General features: G+C 44.3%; 2 protein-coding genes across 6 annotated transcripts in view; one reads left to right on the top strand and one right to left on the bottom strand.

Annotated features, from left to right (window-relative positions):
* Window positions 1-16,485, bottom strand: part of LOC140470734 (histone H2B 7-like) — a 192,504-nt gene that overhangs the window by 76,963 nt on the left and 99,056 nt on the right. The gene's annotated exons all lie outside the window — the stretch shown is intronic.
* Window positions 8,500-8,990, top strand: LOC140470592 (histone H2A type 1-like; the record flags this gene model as incomplete). The annotated part of the gene is made up of 1 exon (XM_072566646.1): window positions 8,500-8,990. A coding segment is annotated over one exon (387 nt), but the record flags the coding sequence as incomplete, so codon positions are not given.

Here is a 16,485-nt window from a genome sequence, read left to right as displayed (position 1 = left end):
GGGCCACGCGGGAAGGAAAAGCGCCGAGGGAGAGCGGACTGTGTCAACATGTCCCGTTCCCGAGGGTCAGGATGGTGGTTATTGGGGGGTGGAGGGGGACAGGAGAGATTCCCCCCTCCCAGTGAGGTATCTTGTACAAACCGCGAGGTCTCTCCCCTTCTCTATACATCTATCTCTCTCTGTAACTGTTTGATTATCTATGGCTTGCTTTAATTCTCTGATTATGTCGATTGTTCTTGTACAAACCGCGAGGTCTCTTTCTTTATGGGTCTCTATCTCTCTCTGTTTGCCTGTCTATGACTTGCTTTAACTCTGTCGATTAATCTCGATGATACTGTGATTTTGTGCCTCTTTCTGACTCTGTTTGACTGTGGTTCTTTAAAACTCTATGTCCCTGTGTGTGTGTCTATGTCTCTCTCTGTTTCTCCCTGCCTCTCTGTGACCCTCTGTCTCTCTCTGACTCTCAGTGACTCTGTGACTCTCTCTGACTGTATGGTGAGAGTGCTGTTTGTTACTGAACACAACAACTCCTGCCTTAGAAAAGTGCCTAACAGTTTGCTTTAATCACAGGCATCCCTGTGTCAGTCCTAGAGTTGAGTGCCCACACTGGAAATAAGGTAGTGCAGGGAGACAGCACCTTGTTAAACTACTCTGTTTGACCCCAGTTGAATATATTTTCTGTAAGGATGGTGAAGAGATTTAGTGGGAATACTCCAACCACTGTTGAACCGTACACACAATCACCAACATCAGCAAAAGTCAAGAGGGCAATTAGCATTGTGCTGTTTCTAACCAGCAGGCAGGGTCTCTCCTGAACAGCAAATATATCGCCATTTCAGTGAGTTTTTAAGCATCTCTCCACAAATTGACATGATCAGTCAGAGCAATGTGATGGCACGAGGGAAGCATGCAGAGGGAGACTTACCAGGATGTTGCTTTGGGGGCTGGAGAGTTTCAGTGATGGAGAGAGATTGGACAGACTGGGGTTGTTTTCCTTAGAACACAGCAGGTTGAGAGTGTGGAGACATGATTGAGATACATATAATGATGAGGGGGGTAGATAGGAAGAAACCACCCCCACCCCTTTGAAGGAGGGATCAATGACTGGGGGAGGTGCATAGATTGAAGGTAAGGGACAGGAGGTTCAGAGGGAGATGTGAGGGAAAACATTTTCACTCAAAGGGTGGTAGGGAATTTGGAACCCACTGCCTGTAAGGGTGGGAGAGGCAGAAAGCCTCATCACATTGAAGAACGATTTAGATGTGCACTTCCAATCCAAGGCTAGAGTCAGATTAAGTGGTCCTTGATGTTTCATATGTATATTGTTACAGAAATAGGGGTTTGGATAAGTTGAGTAACCAAGGTCTTTTTTCCCCAAGGCAGGGAGTCCAAATCTAGAGGGCAGTGGTTTAGGGTGAGAGGGGAAAGATTTAAAAGTGACTTGAGGGTTAACTTTTTCACACATTTTATTAATGACTTGGATGAGGGGATTGAAGGATGGGTCAGCAAGTTTGCAGACAACACAAAGGTTGGAGGTGTCATTGACAGTGTAGAGGGCTGTTGTAGGCTGCAGCGGGACATTGACAGGATGCAGAGATGGGCTGAGTGCTGTCAGATGGAGTTCAACCTGGATAAATGCGAGGTGATGCATTTTGGAAGGTCGAAATTGAAAGTTGTGTACAGGATTAAGGATAGGATTCTTGGCAGTGTGGAGGAACAGAGGAATGTTGGTGTGCAGGTACATAGATCCCTTAAAATGGCCACCCAAGTGGACGCCTTCGAGCAGAGCGCTTTAGGGAACATCTCTGGGCCACCCGCACCAATCAACCACACCGCCCTGTGGCCCAACATTTTCAACTCCCCCTCCCACTCCACCGAGAACATAGAGGTACTGGGCCTCCTTCACCGCCGCTCCCTCACCACCCGACGCCTGGAAGAAGAACGCCTCATCTTCTGCCTCGAAACACTTCAACCTCAGGTCATCAACGTGGACTTCAACAGTTTCCTCATTTCCCCTTCCCCCAGCTCAGCACGTCCCCTCGACTTGTCCTGACTTGTCCAACCTGTCTATCTTCTTTTCCACCTATCCTCTCCACCCTTTTCCCCCCTCCCCAACCTATCACCTTCATTCCCCTCCCCCACTCACCTATTGTACTCTATGCTACTTTCTCCCCACCCCACCTTCCTCTCACTTACCTATCCACACTTCAGGCTCTCTGCCTGTATTTCTGATGAAGGGCTTTTGCCCGAAACGTCGATTTTACTTCTCCTCGGATGCTGCCTGAACTGCTGTGCTCTTCCAGCACCCCTAATCCAGATAACAATGAAAGACAATAATTTGTAAGGAAGAAAAGTTAATTGACAGGTCTGTGTACGCTTGACTAATCACTCTTATAGGCCCGAAGCCATTCATCAGGTGGGAAAAACATACCCAGCCTGCTAGCGAGATAAGCTCCTATCATAAAAATATACCAGTTCGAGTAATTGGAGAGTCCATAAGGTAACCTTGCACAGCTCACATGTCTGATACAATTGTTTTACGAAATGGCTTCTTAACAAGGAGGGCAAACCATTGATCATAAAATGGCTTCCTGACAGATTTTGTCAGAGTCTCTTCAATGTTAGGTTCAGAATAATTTTAAGCTGGGAGCAGATTCCTGCTTTTTATCTTGAACACAGAATCATTCTGTACCTGAGGCTGAAATGGTACTGCAAGGTTGTATCTAAAATGATTAATTAATCTCAAGTTAAACATGCCTTCTTTTCAAGATTGTGATTCAAATTCAAATAAGACATAAGATCTGACAAGTTAGAATTGATATTTGGGGCAGTCTGTAAGGTCTGTAGAGTGGTCTGCCAGAACAGCAAGTAAGTTAGGGCTTCATCAATATTACCTTTTACAGAGTTTGTTTTTAATACCTGGTATTGGCTACTCAATACCATGTTAAAGTTCCAAAGTGCAATTAAAATCAATCCATAGCAGATAACCACTAAGAGTTAATTTTCTACTGCCACCAACAGCCTCAGCACTAAAATCGTCTCTCTTTGTAGTGTTCTTTTGAACTCTCAAGTCAGCAAAGTTTTTTTTTCTTTGTGTCTGCCCCACTTGCAAGAGGTAAGAAGAATCCATTAAAGTTGGCAGCATCTAATCGTTAATTACAAAGTTTTTGATCGTACCGAGTTTCGTTTCAGGGTCAGAATCATGGGCAGCACAGTGGTTAGCACTGCTGCTTCACAGCGCCAGAGACCCCGGTTCAATTTCCACCTCAGGCGACTGACTGGAGTTTGTACATTCTCCCCGTGTCTGCGTAGGTTTCCCCTAGGTGCTCCGGTTTCCTCCCACAGTCCAAAAATGTGCAGGTTAGGTGAATTGACCATGCTAAATTACTCGTAGTGTTAGGTGTAGGGGAATGGGTCTGGGTGGGTCGCGGGTCGGTGTGGACTTATTGGGCCAAAGGGCCTGTTTCCACACTGTAAGTAATCTAAAAACAAATCAAACACTGTCATTAATTTTTCAAGGGATCGGCTGTGAATGTTATCACTTGGTGTCCTGTTCACACAGATTCACCACTTTCAAGGAGCTATAAACCTGCCCTCCAAGGTCTCTTGGTTCAGCAACACTCCCTTGGATCTTACCATTAAGTGTATAAGATTTGCTTTCCCAAAATGCAGTACCTCCCATTTATCTGAATTAAACGCCACCTGCTACTTCTCAGCCCATTGGCCCATCTGGTCAAGATCCTGTTGTAATCTGAAGTAACATTCTTCACTGTCCCCTACACCTTCAATTTTGGTGTCATCTGCAAACTTACTAACTGTACCTCTTACGCTGACATCCAAATCATTTATGTAAATGACAAAAAGTAGTGGACCCAGCACCGATTCTTGTGGCACTCCATTGGTCAAAGGCCTCCAGCCTGAAAAGCAACTCTCCACCAACACCCTCTGTTTTCTACTTTTGAGCAGTTCTGTATCCACACGGCTAGTTCTCCCCATGAGATCTAACCTTGCTAACCAATTTCCCATTGGGAACCTTGTCAAACGCCTTAATGAAGTCCATATAGATCACATCTACTGCTCTGCCCTCATCACTCCTGTTTGTTACTTCAAAAAACTCAATCAAGTTTGTGAGACATGATTTCCCACACACAAAGCCATGTTGACTATCCCTAATCAGTCCTTGTCTCTCTAAAAACGTGTACCTCTGTCCCTCAGGATTCCCTTCAACAACTTGCCCACCACTGACATCAGGCTCACTGGTCTATAGTTCCCTGGCTTGTCCTTACCACCATTCTTAAACAATGGCACCATGTTTGCCAAACTTCAGACTTCTGGCACCATACCCGTGACTTTTGATGATACAAATATCTCAGCAAAGAGGCCCAGCAATCACTTCTCTAGCTTCCCACAAAGTTCTACGGTGCACCTGATCAGGTCCTGGGTATTAATCCACCTTTATGCATTTCAAGACATCCAGCACTTCCTCTTCTGTACTGTGGACATTTTTTAAGATGTCACCATCTATTTCCCTACATTCTATATCTTCCATGTCCTTTTGCACAGTGAATACTGATGCAAAATACTCATTTAGTATCCTCCCCCATTTTCTGCAGCTCCACACAAAAGCTGCTTTGCAGATCTTTGAGGGACCCTATTCTCTCCCTCATTACCCTTTTGTCCTTAATATATTTGTAAAAACCCTTTGGATTCTCCTTACTCATATTTCCTAAAGCTATCTCATGTCCCCTTTTTGCCTTCCTGACTTCCCTCATAAGTGTACTCCTACTACCTTTATACTCTTCTAAGGATTCACTTGATCTATCTTGTGTTACCTGACATATGCTTCCTCCTTTTTCTTAACCAAACCCTCAATTTCTTTTGTCATCCAGCATCCCCTATACCTACCAGCCTATCCTTTCACCCTAACAGGAATATACTTTCTCTGGAGTCTCGTTATCTCATTTCTGAAGGCTTCTCATTTTCCAGCTCTCCCTTTACCTGCAAACATCTGCGCCCAATCAGCTTTTGAAAGTTCTTGCCTTTCTCCAATTTAGAACTTCAACTTTTAGATCTGGTCTATCCTTTTCCATCACTATTTTAAATCTAGTGGAATTATGGTCACTGGCTCCAAAGTGCTCTCTCAGTGACACCTCAGTCACCTGCCCTGCCTTATTTCCCAAGAGTAGGTCAAGATTTGCACCTTCTGTAGTAGGTACATCCACGTACTGAATCAGAAAATTTTCTTGTATACACTTCACAAATTCCTCTCCATCTAAACCCTTAACACTGTGGCATTCCCAGTCTATGTTTGGAATGTTAAAATCCCCTACCATAACCACCCTAATATTCTTACAGATAGCTGAGATCTCCTTACAAGTTTGTTGCTGAATTTCCCTCTGACTCTTAGGTGGTGTATAAAACAACTCGAATTAGGTGATCATCACTTTCTTATTTCTCAGTTCCACCCAAAGAACTTCCCTGGATGTAGTTCCAGAAATATCTTCCCTCAGCACTGCTGGAATGCTATCCCATAAGACAGAGGAGTGGAAGTAAGGCCATTTGGCCCATCGAGTCCACTCTGCCATTCAATCATAGCTGATGGGCATTTCAACTCCACTTACCCGCATTCTCCCCATAGCCCTTAATTCCTTGTGCCATCAAGAATTTATCAATCTCTGCCTTGAAGACATTTAGCGTCCCGGCCTCCACTGCACTCTGTGGCAATGAATTCCACAAGCCCACCACTCTCTGGCGGAAGAAATGTCTCTGCATTTCTGTTCTGAATTTACCCCCTTTAATTCTAAGGCTGTGTCCACGGGCCCTAGTCTCCTCGCCTAATGGAAACAATTTCCTAGCATTATCTTGTAAGTTTCTATTAGATCTCCCCTTAATCTGCTAAACTCCAATGAATACAATCTCAGAATCCTCAACCGTTATGTTAGACCTACCATTCCAGGGATCATCCATGTCAATCTCCACTGGACACACTCCAGTGCCAGTATGTCCTTCCTGAGGTGTGGGAACCAAAACTGGACACAGTACTCCAAATGGGACCTAACCAGAGATTTGCAAAGTCTCAGTAGCACAACGATGCTTTTATATTCCAACCCTCTGGAGATAAATGACAACATTGCATTCGCTTTCTTAATCACAGACTCAACCTGCATGTTTACCTTTAGAGAATCCTCGACTAGCACTCCCAGATCCCTTTGTACTTTGGCTTTATGAATTTTCTCACCGTTTAGAAAGTAGTCCATGCTTGTATTCTTTTTTGCAAAGTGCAAGACCTCGCATTTGCTCACATTGAATTCCATCAGCCATTTCCTGGACCACTCTCCCAAACTGTCTGGATCCTTCTGCAGCCTCCCCACTTCCTCAGTACTACCTGCCTGTCTACCTAACTTTGTATCATCGGCAAACTTCACTAGAATGCCCGCAGTCCCTTCATCCAGATCATATATAACATGAACAATTGCGGCCCCAACACTGAACCCTGCGGGACACTGCTTGTCGCAGACTGCCATTCTGAAAAAGAACCTTTTATCCCAACTCTCTGCCTTCTGTCAGACAGCCAATCCTCAATCCATACCAGTAGCGCACCTCGAACACTATGGGCCCTCACCTTGCTCAGCAGCCTGCCGTGTGGCACCTTATCAAAGGCCTTTTGGATGTCTAGATAGACGACATCCACTGGGATTCCCTGGTCTAACTTATCAAAAATGCCACTCCCCCTCCTCTCTTGCCTCCCTTTCTGTCCTTCCTTTGATAATACTGCCATTTCACAGAACATGAACTGACATGTACATTTTGATAATTATTCACAGAACAAAATCTGTCAGCCATATATCGACACTCACACTTTTACACCTTGCAGAATCTGACAGATACAGGTTGATAACTAAACTCACATTCACACAGCAGAAACTGAGGGGGTAGATTTTTAATGACAATCAAACGCTTGAATTGCAATAACTGACAAGGACAATTAATGAAACATTTACATGTTCATTTGGCAAGAATGTACAGGTACAGGTCGTTAAATGAATTTTCATATTCACAATGCAGGAAGTGAGAGATGGACACTGTGTGATGATATTGTGGCTTGAAGAGGTTTATTTTGTCCTTTTGTTCTTGAAGAGCAATTTTAAGGTGGAGACACCGAGCCACTAGACTGGAGGGGTTTTTTTGTATCGATCTATGATCGTGTGCAATAGGGAGGGTAACATTAAAATATTCTCGAACGATCGAGTTCACTCCTGGTGCACTGACTCGGGAGAACGTCATCTCATATTGTATCAGTATATCGGGGTGCTGTTGAAATGTGAAGTAAATGATAGGTTGCAGAGTGCAGAGTTTGGCGCCTTTTTTGGTTCTGCTTATGTTTAACGTTTGGAAAATCCCAATTCAAGTTCAGAAATGGGCAGGTTCCAGTAGGCAAGGGAATGAGGTAAGAGTTAATGTAAAGGGCCTACTTTTCATGTAGAAGTAAATTACCGCGAGTATTCGTGCATCCTTCTGTGTTTAAACTGCCGACTTTTCGGTATGTTTTGGCGGGCTTTTCAAATTGTAAAACAGTGGTTGATGATTTGGCGCCGGTACTTTCCGCCCTCCTCCCCGTGCCCTCTCCGGATTGGGGAATGAGGCAGATATCTGATTGGGAATTGAAACCATAATAGGAGTGGCTGAACAATTGGACCAATCAGAAATGGCCGCTTCACCATTGTTCCCGAAGGTATAAGAGGCCGCAATGTGGGCGGAGTGCAGCATTCTCTCTGGAAGTGTTTGTTGAATTGTAACCATGTCTGGAAGAGTAATGTGCCAGTCTGCAACACTCGGTCGGGGTCAACTCCTTCAGCTGGAAGATCAACAGGTTTCGGACCGCCCAGAGAGCGTCCTTCACCGAGTTGATGATCCTCCAGGCGCAGTTAATGTTCGTCTCGGTGTGAGTCCCGGGGAACAGGCCGTAGAGCACGGAGTCCCGCGTCACGGCGCTGCTCGGGACGAACCTCGACAAGCACCACTGCATTCCTCTCCAGACTTCCTCTGCATAGGCACATTCCAGAAGGAGGTGTGTGACAGTCTCGTCCCCCCCGCAGCCACTTCGAGGGCAGCGTGCGGTGCGGCAGAGAGTCCGGGCGTGCATAAAGGATCTCACAGGCAGAGCCCTTCTCACCACTAGCCTACAACTACGTGTTGAGGGACGCGCTGAAGCTTGGGGCAGCTGCCGCCAAGGCGCGGTGGGGAAAGACCACTGTGTAAGATCGGCCTGCCGAAAGAAGAACAGGGGGCCCATACAGACGTTTTTTTGGGCTCTGCTGATGCCTCAGCCAAATATATGTATATATACAAGATTGAAAAAATGCACAGGATTGTAAAGGACAAGAATAAAGTCGAATCTGTGTTTGTAAATATGGACATATGTATGGCATGATCCAATGTACAGACCATCAAATCATTTATGAATAAAGTATATTTTTGAAATAAAAAAAAAAAAAATTGTCTGGAAGAGTAAAGGGCGGTGGGAAAGGTCGCGCCAAGGCGAAGTCTCGGTCTTCCCGGGCTGGCCTGCAGTTCCCGGTGGGCCGTGTTCACAGGCTCCTGAGAAAGGGTAACTATGCTGAGCGTGTGGGTGCCGGAGCGCCGGTCTATCTGGCTGCGGTGCTGGAGTATCTGACGGCTGAAATCCTGGAGCTGGCCGGTAACGCGGCCCGGGACAACAAGAAGACCCGCATCATCCCCAGGCACCTGCAGCTGGCCGTGCGCAACGACGAGGAGCTCAACAAGCTGCTGGGAGGGGTGACCATCGCTCAGGGCGGGGTGCTGCCTAATATCCAGGCCGTGCTGCTGCCCAAGAAAACTTCCGCTGCTGGATCCGCTAAAAAGTGAAGAGAGTATTCTTGAATCTGACAACCCAAAGGCTCTTTTAAGAGCCACTCACAGCATCTGTGAAAGGAGCTGAACACTCCTGTCTGTCTGATTGAATTACCTTCCTTTAACTGATATCGGTTTCAGTCCCTGTCTTATTCCTAATGACTGTTCACCGTTTGAGCCGTAGTACAAGGAGCGTAAAAAGTTTATCTTCTAATATTGATACAACGCAATCTTAACAGTGCTCGGAGTACATTATTTTTATTCCTTGTAGATGTCTGCAATTTCGTCCCTTTAATTATTGTCTTATCAATGAATCACTCAGTCCCTATACTCCTCGCTCACAGGCAGTTTCACGTTATCTTGAACTGCATTTAGGAAGAGCTGAATTGCTCCAGTGCCGCGAGTAAATTTATAATGAGTGGTCGCTGACCCTCGGTGTTTTATTCTCGGATGAGTTCCTGTGTAGGGTCCTTTCCCTGGCCATGGACAGGGAGCAAAATGGAGGTAAGTCATTTTTCAGCTGCTTCGAGTTGGTCAAGTTGCTGTTTAATACTGGGCCAGTTCGGGAGCTACCCGCCCCTGTGGGGTATGACCCTGATTTTGATCTCTGGCAAACCGAAGAAGTGAGTCAACATTAGAGTGGTGCTGGAAAAGCGCAGCAGGAAAGGCTTTTGCCTGAAACATCGATTTTCCTGCTTCTCGGATGCTGCCTGAACTGCTGTACTTTTCAAGCACCCCTCTAATCTCCAGCATCTGCAATACCCACCTCTGCCAAACAGAAGTGGCCTACCTTTGAATTCCACCGATTCATTTTACAGTTAAATTTCCATACACCGAGGCTGTTGCTTGATTGCACAGTGCTCTGAATGAGACTTTCTGCTGTCGTTTAGAAGCTTTCAAAATGAACTGAGATCAAACCAGAACAGTTGCCTCACTGCAAGGGCCAGTCAAATAGCACAAACAGATCCTACTGTTCAACCAGTCCATACCCAATAGAATCTCAAGCTAGACAAGTCTCACCTGTCTGTTCTTGGCCCATAACCCTCCAAAATCTTAACAATGATATACTTGTCCAAATGTCTTTTCAACATTGTGACTGTGTCCATATGCATCACCCCCTTTCGAAGTTAATTCCACACAATCAATACCATTTTTAAAAAAAACTTACTTATAAAATCTTTTTTCCTTTTAACCTTAAAAATGTGTCTCATAGTCTTGCAGTCTCTTACCATAGAAAAAGATTCTTACAGTTCCCCTTACCTTTAGCCCTCATAATTGTCAAAATTCTTGTCACCCATCAAGATCTTAGGCTCCAGAGGACAGAAGTCCCAGCCTATTCTTGCAATGGAATCTTCCATTCCCATCAGCATCCTAGTAAATCTTTTCTGAACCCTTTCCAGCTCAATAGTATACTTTTGACAACAGGGTGACCAAAATTTGATACAGTAATCCAGAAGGGGACTCATCAACACCCTATGCAACCTCAATACAACCCTTCAACTCCTGTACTCAAAGGTCTGAGCAATGAAGGCAAGCACGCTAGATGATTTCTTCAACACATTGTTTCCATGTGAAGCAAACTTTAAAAATATGCAGCTGGCCAACTCGGTCTCTCTGTTCAACAGCACTACCCAAGGCCCTACTTGTATAAGTCCGACTCTTGTTTGTTTTGTAAAGATGCAATGCCTCAATAACTCCATCTGCCATTCCTCATGCCAATGACCGAGTTAATCAAGATTTGTTTCTAATCTGAGAGACCCGTCACTGTCCACTATCCCACCAACTTTGATGACATCTGCAAAATTACTAACCATGCCTTCTGTAATCTCATCTAAATCATTTACATTAAAAAAAAGTGGACCCAGCACCAATTGGGGTGGAACATCATTGGTAACTTGCATCCAGTTTAATTAATGACTGACCATCTCCTCTCCATCTCCTGCTGTTATGCCAATTTTATATTCAGTTGGCACACTCAACCTGAATCCCATGTAATCTATCCTTGCTATTTAGTGTACCACGCAGATTCTTGTAAAAGCCTTTACCAAACTTCAAGTCGATAATGTTTACCATAGTGCCCTCAACCTTCTTGGATACTCCCTCAACAATCTCAATCAACTTTGGGAAATATAATTTCCTTCTACAATACAATCCTGACAAATCCTAATTATTCCTTGCCCTCTCCTACCACTCCTTCCCAAACCATACATTTGAATCCTATCATTCAGAATCCCCGCCAACAATGCATCCATCACACAAGTCAGACTCCCAGGTCTATACTTCCCAGGCTTCTCCTTACATCCCTCCTTAAAATAATGGCAAAATATTACCCAATATCTGATCATCCAGCACCTCACCATCGTTATAGATGATACAAATATTTCTGCAAGGGGCACCACAATATCCTCCTTAACTTTCCATAATGTCCTGGGATATACTTTGATCAGGTCTCTGAGATTATCCAACTTTGTTTTCAAAGACCTCCAGCATTTCCTCTTCTGTAATGTGAACACTTTTCAAAGCATCAATATTCATTTTCCTGAGTTTGCCTGCTTCCCAGTAAAAACTGATGTGAAAATGCATTTTCTGCCCCTCACATCTTCTGAAATTCAACCAGAACTGCAGAGGTGAACTGGATCTGCTGGTAACAAAATGGCCCATGTCTGCTCCAACAAAATGGCTGACAAATGTCTACCATAAGTACATTGTCATTAATGGCTCTGAGTAATCTATTTTGTCCAGGGCAAATGAGGGTACTTCTGAAAACTTACTAACTTTCACACATAAGCATAAATGTTTTGGTTCCATGTATCTATGCTGGAAGTCTTTAAAAAATAGACCTAAGCTTAACTAACCAGAACAGAAAGCATTCTTACAAATCTTATACCAACTAGTTAAAACTAAATGTCTTTGGTATTTTTAACACGTAATTAGGACAACAGGAAATATAAGAGGAAAAACAGAATTCCATAAAGAAAGCACTTGAGATACAACAAATAACAGAATTCAAACTGACTCACAGATAAAGCCAGTCTGAGAGGAGTCCAGCAATAAACTTTGGAATGTGAATGAAGAGGATGCACAGAAAGATGGCAAGGATGAGTGATAATAGTGTCTGTTCAATGTCATGTGGTCTTGGGAAGTTGAGGCCTGTTAAAGGAATGCCTCATTGATTTGGTGTCTTATAGGATTGGGTTTACGAAGTATGAGGGAGGATCAAAGTGATCAAGTTGTATGCGATTGTTGTCAGCAAATTTATAAAAATACTGCTTTGTGTTATAAATTCAGAGTATGTCATGATCTCCCTTTCAGGGCTGGCCTCTGAAGAGAATCCTTTGCCCCTGCTTTAACTGAGTTTTGCATGAATAAACCTCCACTTGCCTGAGTTCTGCCTGTTTGCTGAGTTTGCATTTCCTTTTGAGGGAAAAGGCTCCAATAACAACAACAACTACCTCTTTGATCTTTAAGGTGCCCTCCTCTCTTTCTCTCCCTCATTGTTAACTTGCTTTGAAAGATCTTGCAGAATATTGTGGTTCTGTTCGCCGAGCTGGGAATTTGTCTTGCCAACATTTCGTCCCCTGTCTAGGTGACATCCTCAGTGCTTGGGAGCCTCTTGTGAAGCGCTTCTGTGCTGTTTTCTCCGGTATTTATAGTGGCCTGTCTCTGCCGCTTCCGGTTGTCAGTTCGAGCTGTCCACTGTAGTGGCCGGTATATTGGGTCCAGGTCGATGTGTTTGTTGATTGAATCTGTGGATGAGTTCCATGCCTCTAGGAATTCCCTGGCTGTTCTCTGTTTGGCTTGCCCTATAATGGTAGTGTTGTCCCAGTCGAATTCATGTTGCTTGTCGTCTGTGTGTGTGGCTACTAAGGATAGCTGGTCGTGTCGTTTCGTGGCTAGTTGGTGTTCATGTATACGGATCGTTAACTGTCTTCCTGTTTGTCCGATGTAGTGTTTTCTGCAGTTCTTGCATGGGATTTTGTACACTACATTAGTTTTGCTCATGTTGGGTATCGGGTCCTTTGTTCTGGTGAGTTGTTGTCTGAGCGTGGCTGTTGGTTTGTGTGCTGTTATGAGTCCTAGTGGTCGCAGTAGTCTGGCTGCCAGTTCAGAAATGCTCCTGATGTATGGTAGTATGGCTAGTCCTTTGGTTTGCGGCATGTCCTCGTTCCGTTGTCTCTCCCTTAGGCATCTGTTGATGAAATTGCGAGGGTATCCTTTTTTGGCGAATACTTTGTATAGGTATTCCTCTTCCTCTTTTTTGTAGTTCTGGTGTGCTGCAGTGTGTTGTGGCCCTTTTGAATAGTGTCCTGATGCAACTTTGTTTGTGTGTGTTGGGGTGGTTGCTTTCATAGTTTAGGACTTGGTCTGTGTGTGTGGCTTTCCTGTAAACCTTTGTGATGAATTCTCTGTTCGGTGTTCTCTGTACCATCACGTCTAGGAATGGGAGTTAGTTGTCCTTTTCTTCCTCTCTAGTGAATCGGACAAACAGGAAGACAGTTAACGATCCGTATACACGAACAGCAACTAGCCACGAAACGACACGACCAGCTATTCTTAGTAGCCACACACACAGATGACAAGCAACATGAATTTGTCTGGGACAAAACTACCATTATAGGGCAAGCCAAACAGAGAACATTCCAAAGATGTGCAGGTCAGGTGAGTTGGCCATGGTGAATTGCCCATCGTGTTAGATGCATTAACCAGATGGAAACGGGTCTGGGTAGGTCTCTTTTCAGAGGGTCAGTGTGGATTAGTTGGGCTGAAGGGCCTGTTTCCACACTGTAGGGAATCTAATCTAAAAAAAAACTGTTTCATGTCATCTGTCAATCTGGAGATATTATATTTAGTTTCCTCTTCTAAATGACTGTGACTATATTGTGAAGAGTAGAATTCTAATAATGATTTTTGCCATGACTCCTAGTCACTGCTTGCCATCGAAAAAATGATTCATTTATTACCTCTTTCAGCCAACAAGTTTTTTAAAATCCATCTCAGCACCATGTTCTTTATTTTGTTTTATGTGGGATTTTGTCAAAAGAAACATCCAAATGACGCCATCTGCTTATCACCTCTATCCCAGCAGATTTGCTAAGCTGAGAACATAGAACATTATGATACAGGAACAGGCCCTTCGAAGCCATGCTGACTTTGTTTGGTCCCAATCTTTTTTTTCCGCAGATACTCTGCAAGTATTTCCTGAAGAAGGGCTGGTGCCCGAAACGTCGATTCTCCTGTTCCTTGGATGCTGCCTGACCTTCTGCGCTTTTCCAGCAACACATTTTCAGCAAGTTTTTTTTCCCTGCCGGCTGAGTGGCCTATAATTCCCAGATATCTCTAACTTGCTTTTCAAATAGATTGGTTACATTAGCTAATTCACAATCTGTGGAAAATATTGCAATGTCTATGGAATCTTGGAACATGACCATTCACTATTTCTGTGACCACTATGTTAAGTACTCTGGGATGTGGATGACCAGGCCCTACTGTTTCCCAGCTTTAATCCTATCCATTGTCCCAACACAATTTTTCAAACAATATTGATTAGTTTCAATTTTTCCCTCTCACTGAACTCTGTGTTCCCCAAATTTCCTGGTGCATCATTGGTGTCGTCCTTTGTGATCAGAGAACAACAGTTACATATTTGGATGGATAGCCATTTTTGCTCCCTAATATAGACTTCCTTCTTTTGATAGTAAGAGACCTATCTTTGTGTTCACCAACCCATGTTTTCTTCCATTTCTCCTTTACACATTTAGCAATACTTTAACAGTTAGTTTCTTTTTCAAACGATCTGCAAGCTTACTCCAGTCCTCATTCTCTCTTTCTTGATCAATGCCCTTTATCTCATCGCTTACTGAATTCTAAATTATGGCGAAAGTGAGGACTGCAGATGGTGGAGATCAGAGTCAAGATTGGTGTGGTGTTGGAAAAGCACAGCAGGTGAGGCAGCATCCGGGGAGCAGGAAAATTGATGTTTTGGGCAAAAGCCTTTCATCAGGAATAAGGCTGGGAGCCTCCAGGGTGGAGAGTTTAATGAGAGTGGGGTGGTGCTGGGGAGAAGGTAGCTAAGAGTGTAATAGGTGGATGGAGGTGGAGATGAAGGTGATAAGTCAGAGAGGAGGGTGGAGCAGATAGATGTGAAGGAAGATTGGCAGGTCGGACAGGTCATGACGATGCTGCTGAGCTGGCAGGTTGGAACTGATGTAAGGTGGGCGGAGGGGAAATGAGGAAACTGGTGAAGTCCATGAAGTTGATTCTAAACTAACTGCGAATCCTCTTGTAAGGATTCTATGTTGAAGAAGTTCTCCTTCTCTTTCAACAAGTATCTCAGTGAGTTTCTCTCTCACTGCAACCCTCAGGTCATCTCCTCTGCCCTGAATTCTAAATTGTTCCCAGGCTTTATGTTTGTCTGTTTATTTTCTTCCCAATCTGTATGCCTAATCTTGGGATCAAATATTATCTCACAGAGCTCTAAAGTTTTGTTAAGTTTACAAAAGTAATACTAAAGCTTTGTAAATTATAAAACTTTCCAAACTTGGGGCAACCTCCATCAGAAAAGGTAAATGCAGTTGATGTAGGGAGGCATCAACTTGATGGAGGGCAAGTTTCTCTCTAAGCCACACACCATAATCACTTGGAAATATATCCCCTCCCCTTTGCCCGAAACGTCGATTTTACTGCCACTCGGATGCTGCCTGAACTGCTGTGCTCTTCCAGCCCCACTAATCCAGAATCTAGTTTCCAGCACCTGCAGTCACTGTTTTTACCTGGAATTTCCTTTCATGACATTGTAGGCAGGACATAGACAAAAGCTGTTCCAGAAGGTGGCTCACCACCGCCCGCTCAAAGGGGAATAAAGACGAAGCTCAGCCAGCGACGTCCACGTCCCTAGAGTGAATAAACAGAAACACCTGGGGTTTCTCGTTGTGGCATACAATACATCTCAAGGTTTCTGTCTGCAGCATACCTGACACTAACATCTGTTGTCCACTATACACTAAATCGAGGCCCAGAGACGTTATTGCATATCCCTGTTCCCGGTCTGATTTTTGCGCACGCCTCCTGAGCCAGAAACAGGGACTAACACTGTGATGCAAGACTCTCTCCAATAGTTACATTCTGCCTTAATAAGAGTATGTTCCACTTATTTCATTTATGTTACTATTTTCAACTTATGTTACTTACTTAAAGGAATTAATATTTGTGGATGAGGGTCAATAGGATTAAATACCATAGTTAAAATAAGATCAGACGTGATGTTATTGAATGGGGGAGCACAGAGGATGGGCCGACTGGCCGCCAGCTTCTCTGTCCCCTGATCAGATTGTGAGAGAGCCGGAGGGAGGAGTTATTAACATGACCCGGGGATGAGCTCAATTGGAGCTTCATAAAGGGACACTATCCCAGCTTGAAACCTTCTCTACCCTTTCCCCCACAGCCTCAGTTCCTTTTGTCAAACTGAGAGAAAAGCGAATTGGGGAAATGACCAATTGATATTTGTTTCGAGGAATCATTGGGAAAGGCAGCGCATGCGTGATGCCGTCCCTCCTCCAATGTTGATTGTTCCTGAGTAGAGGAGCGCATGCGTGAGGCCCTCCCCCAGCGCTGCCA

This window comes from Chiloscyllium punctatum, chromosome 52, assembly GCF_047496795.1.
Source record: "Chiloscyllium punctatum isolate Juve2018m chromosome 52, sChiPun1.3, whole genome shotgun sequence".
NCBI classification, from domain to species: domain Eukaryota; kingdom Metazoa; phylum Chordata; class Chondrichthyes; order Orectolobiformes; family Hemiscylliidae; genus Chiloscyllium; species Chiloscyllium punctatum.
The sequence above is the reverse complement of the archived record's forward strand: the minus strand, read 5'-3'. Positions and strand labels throughout refer to the sequence as shown.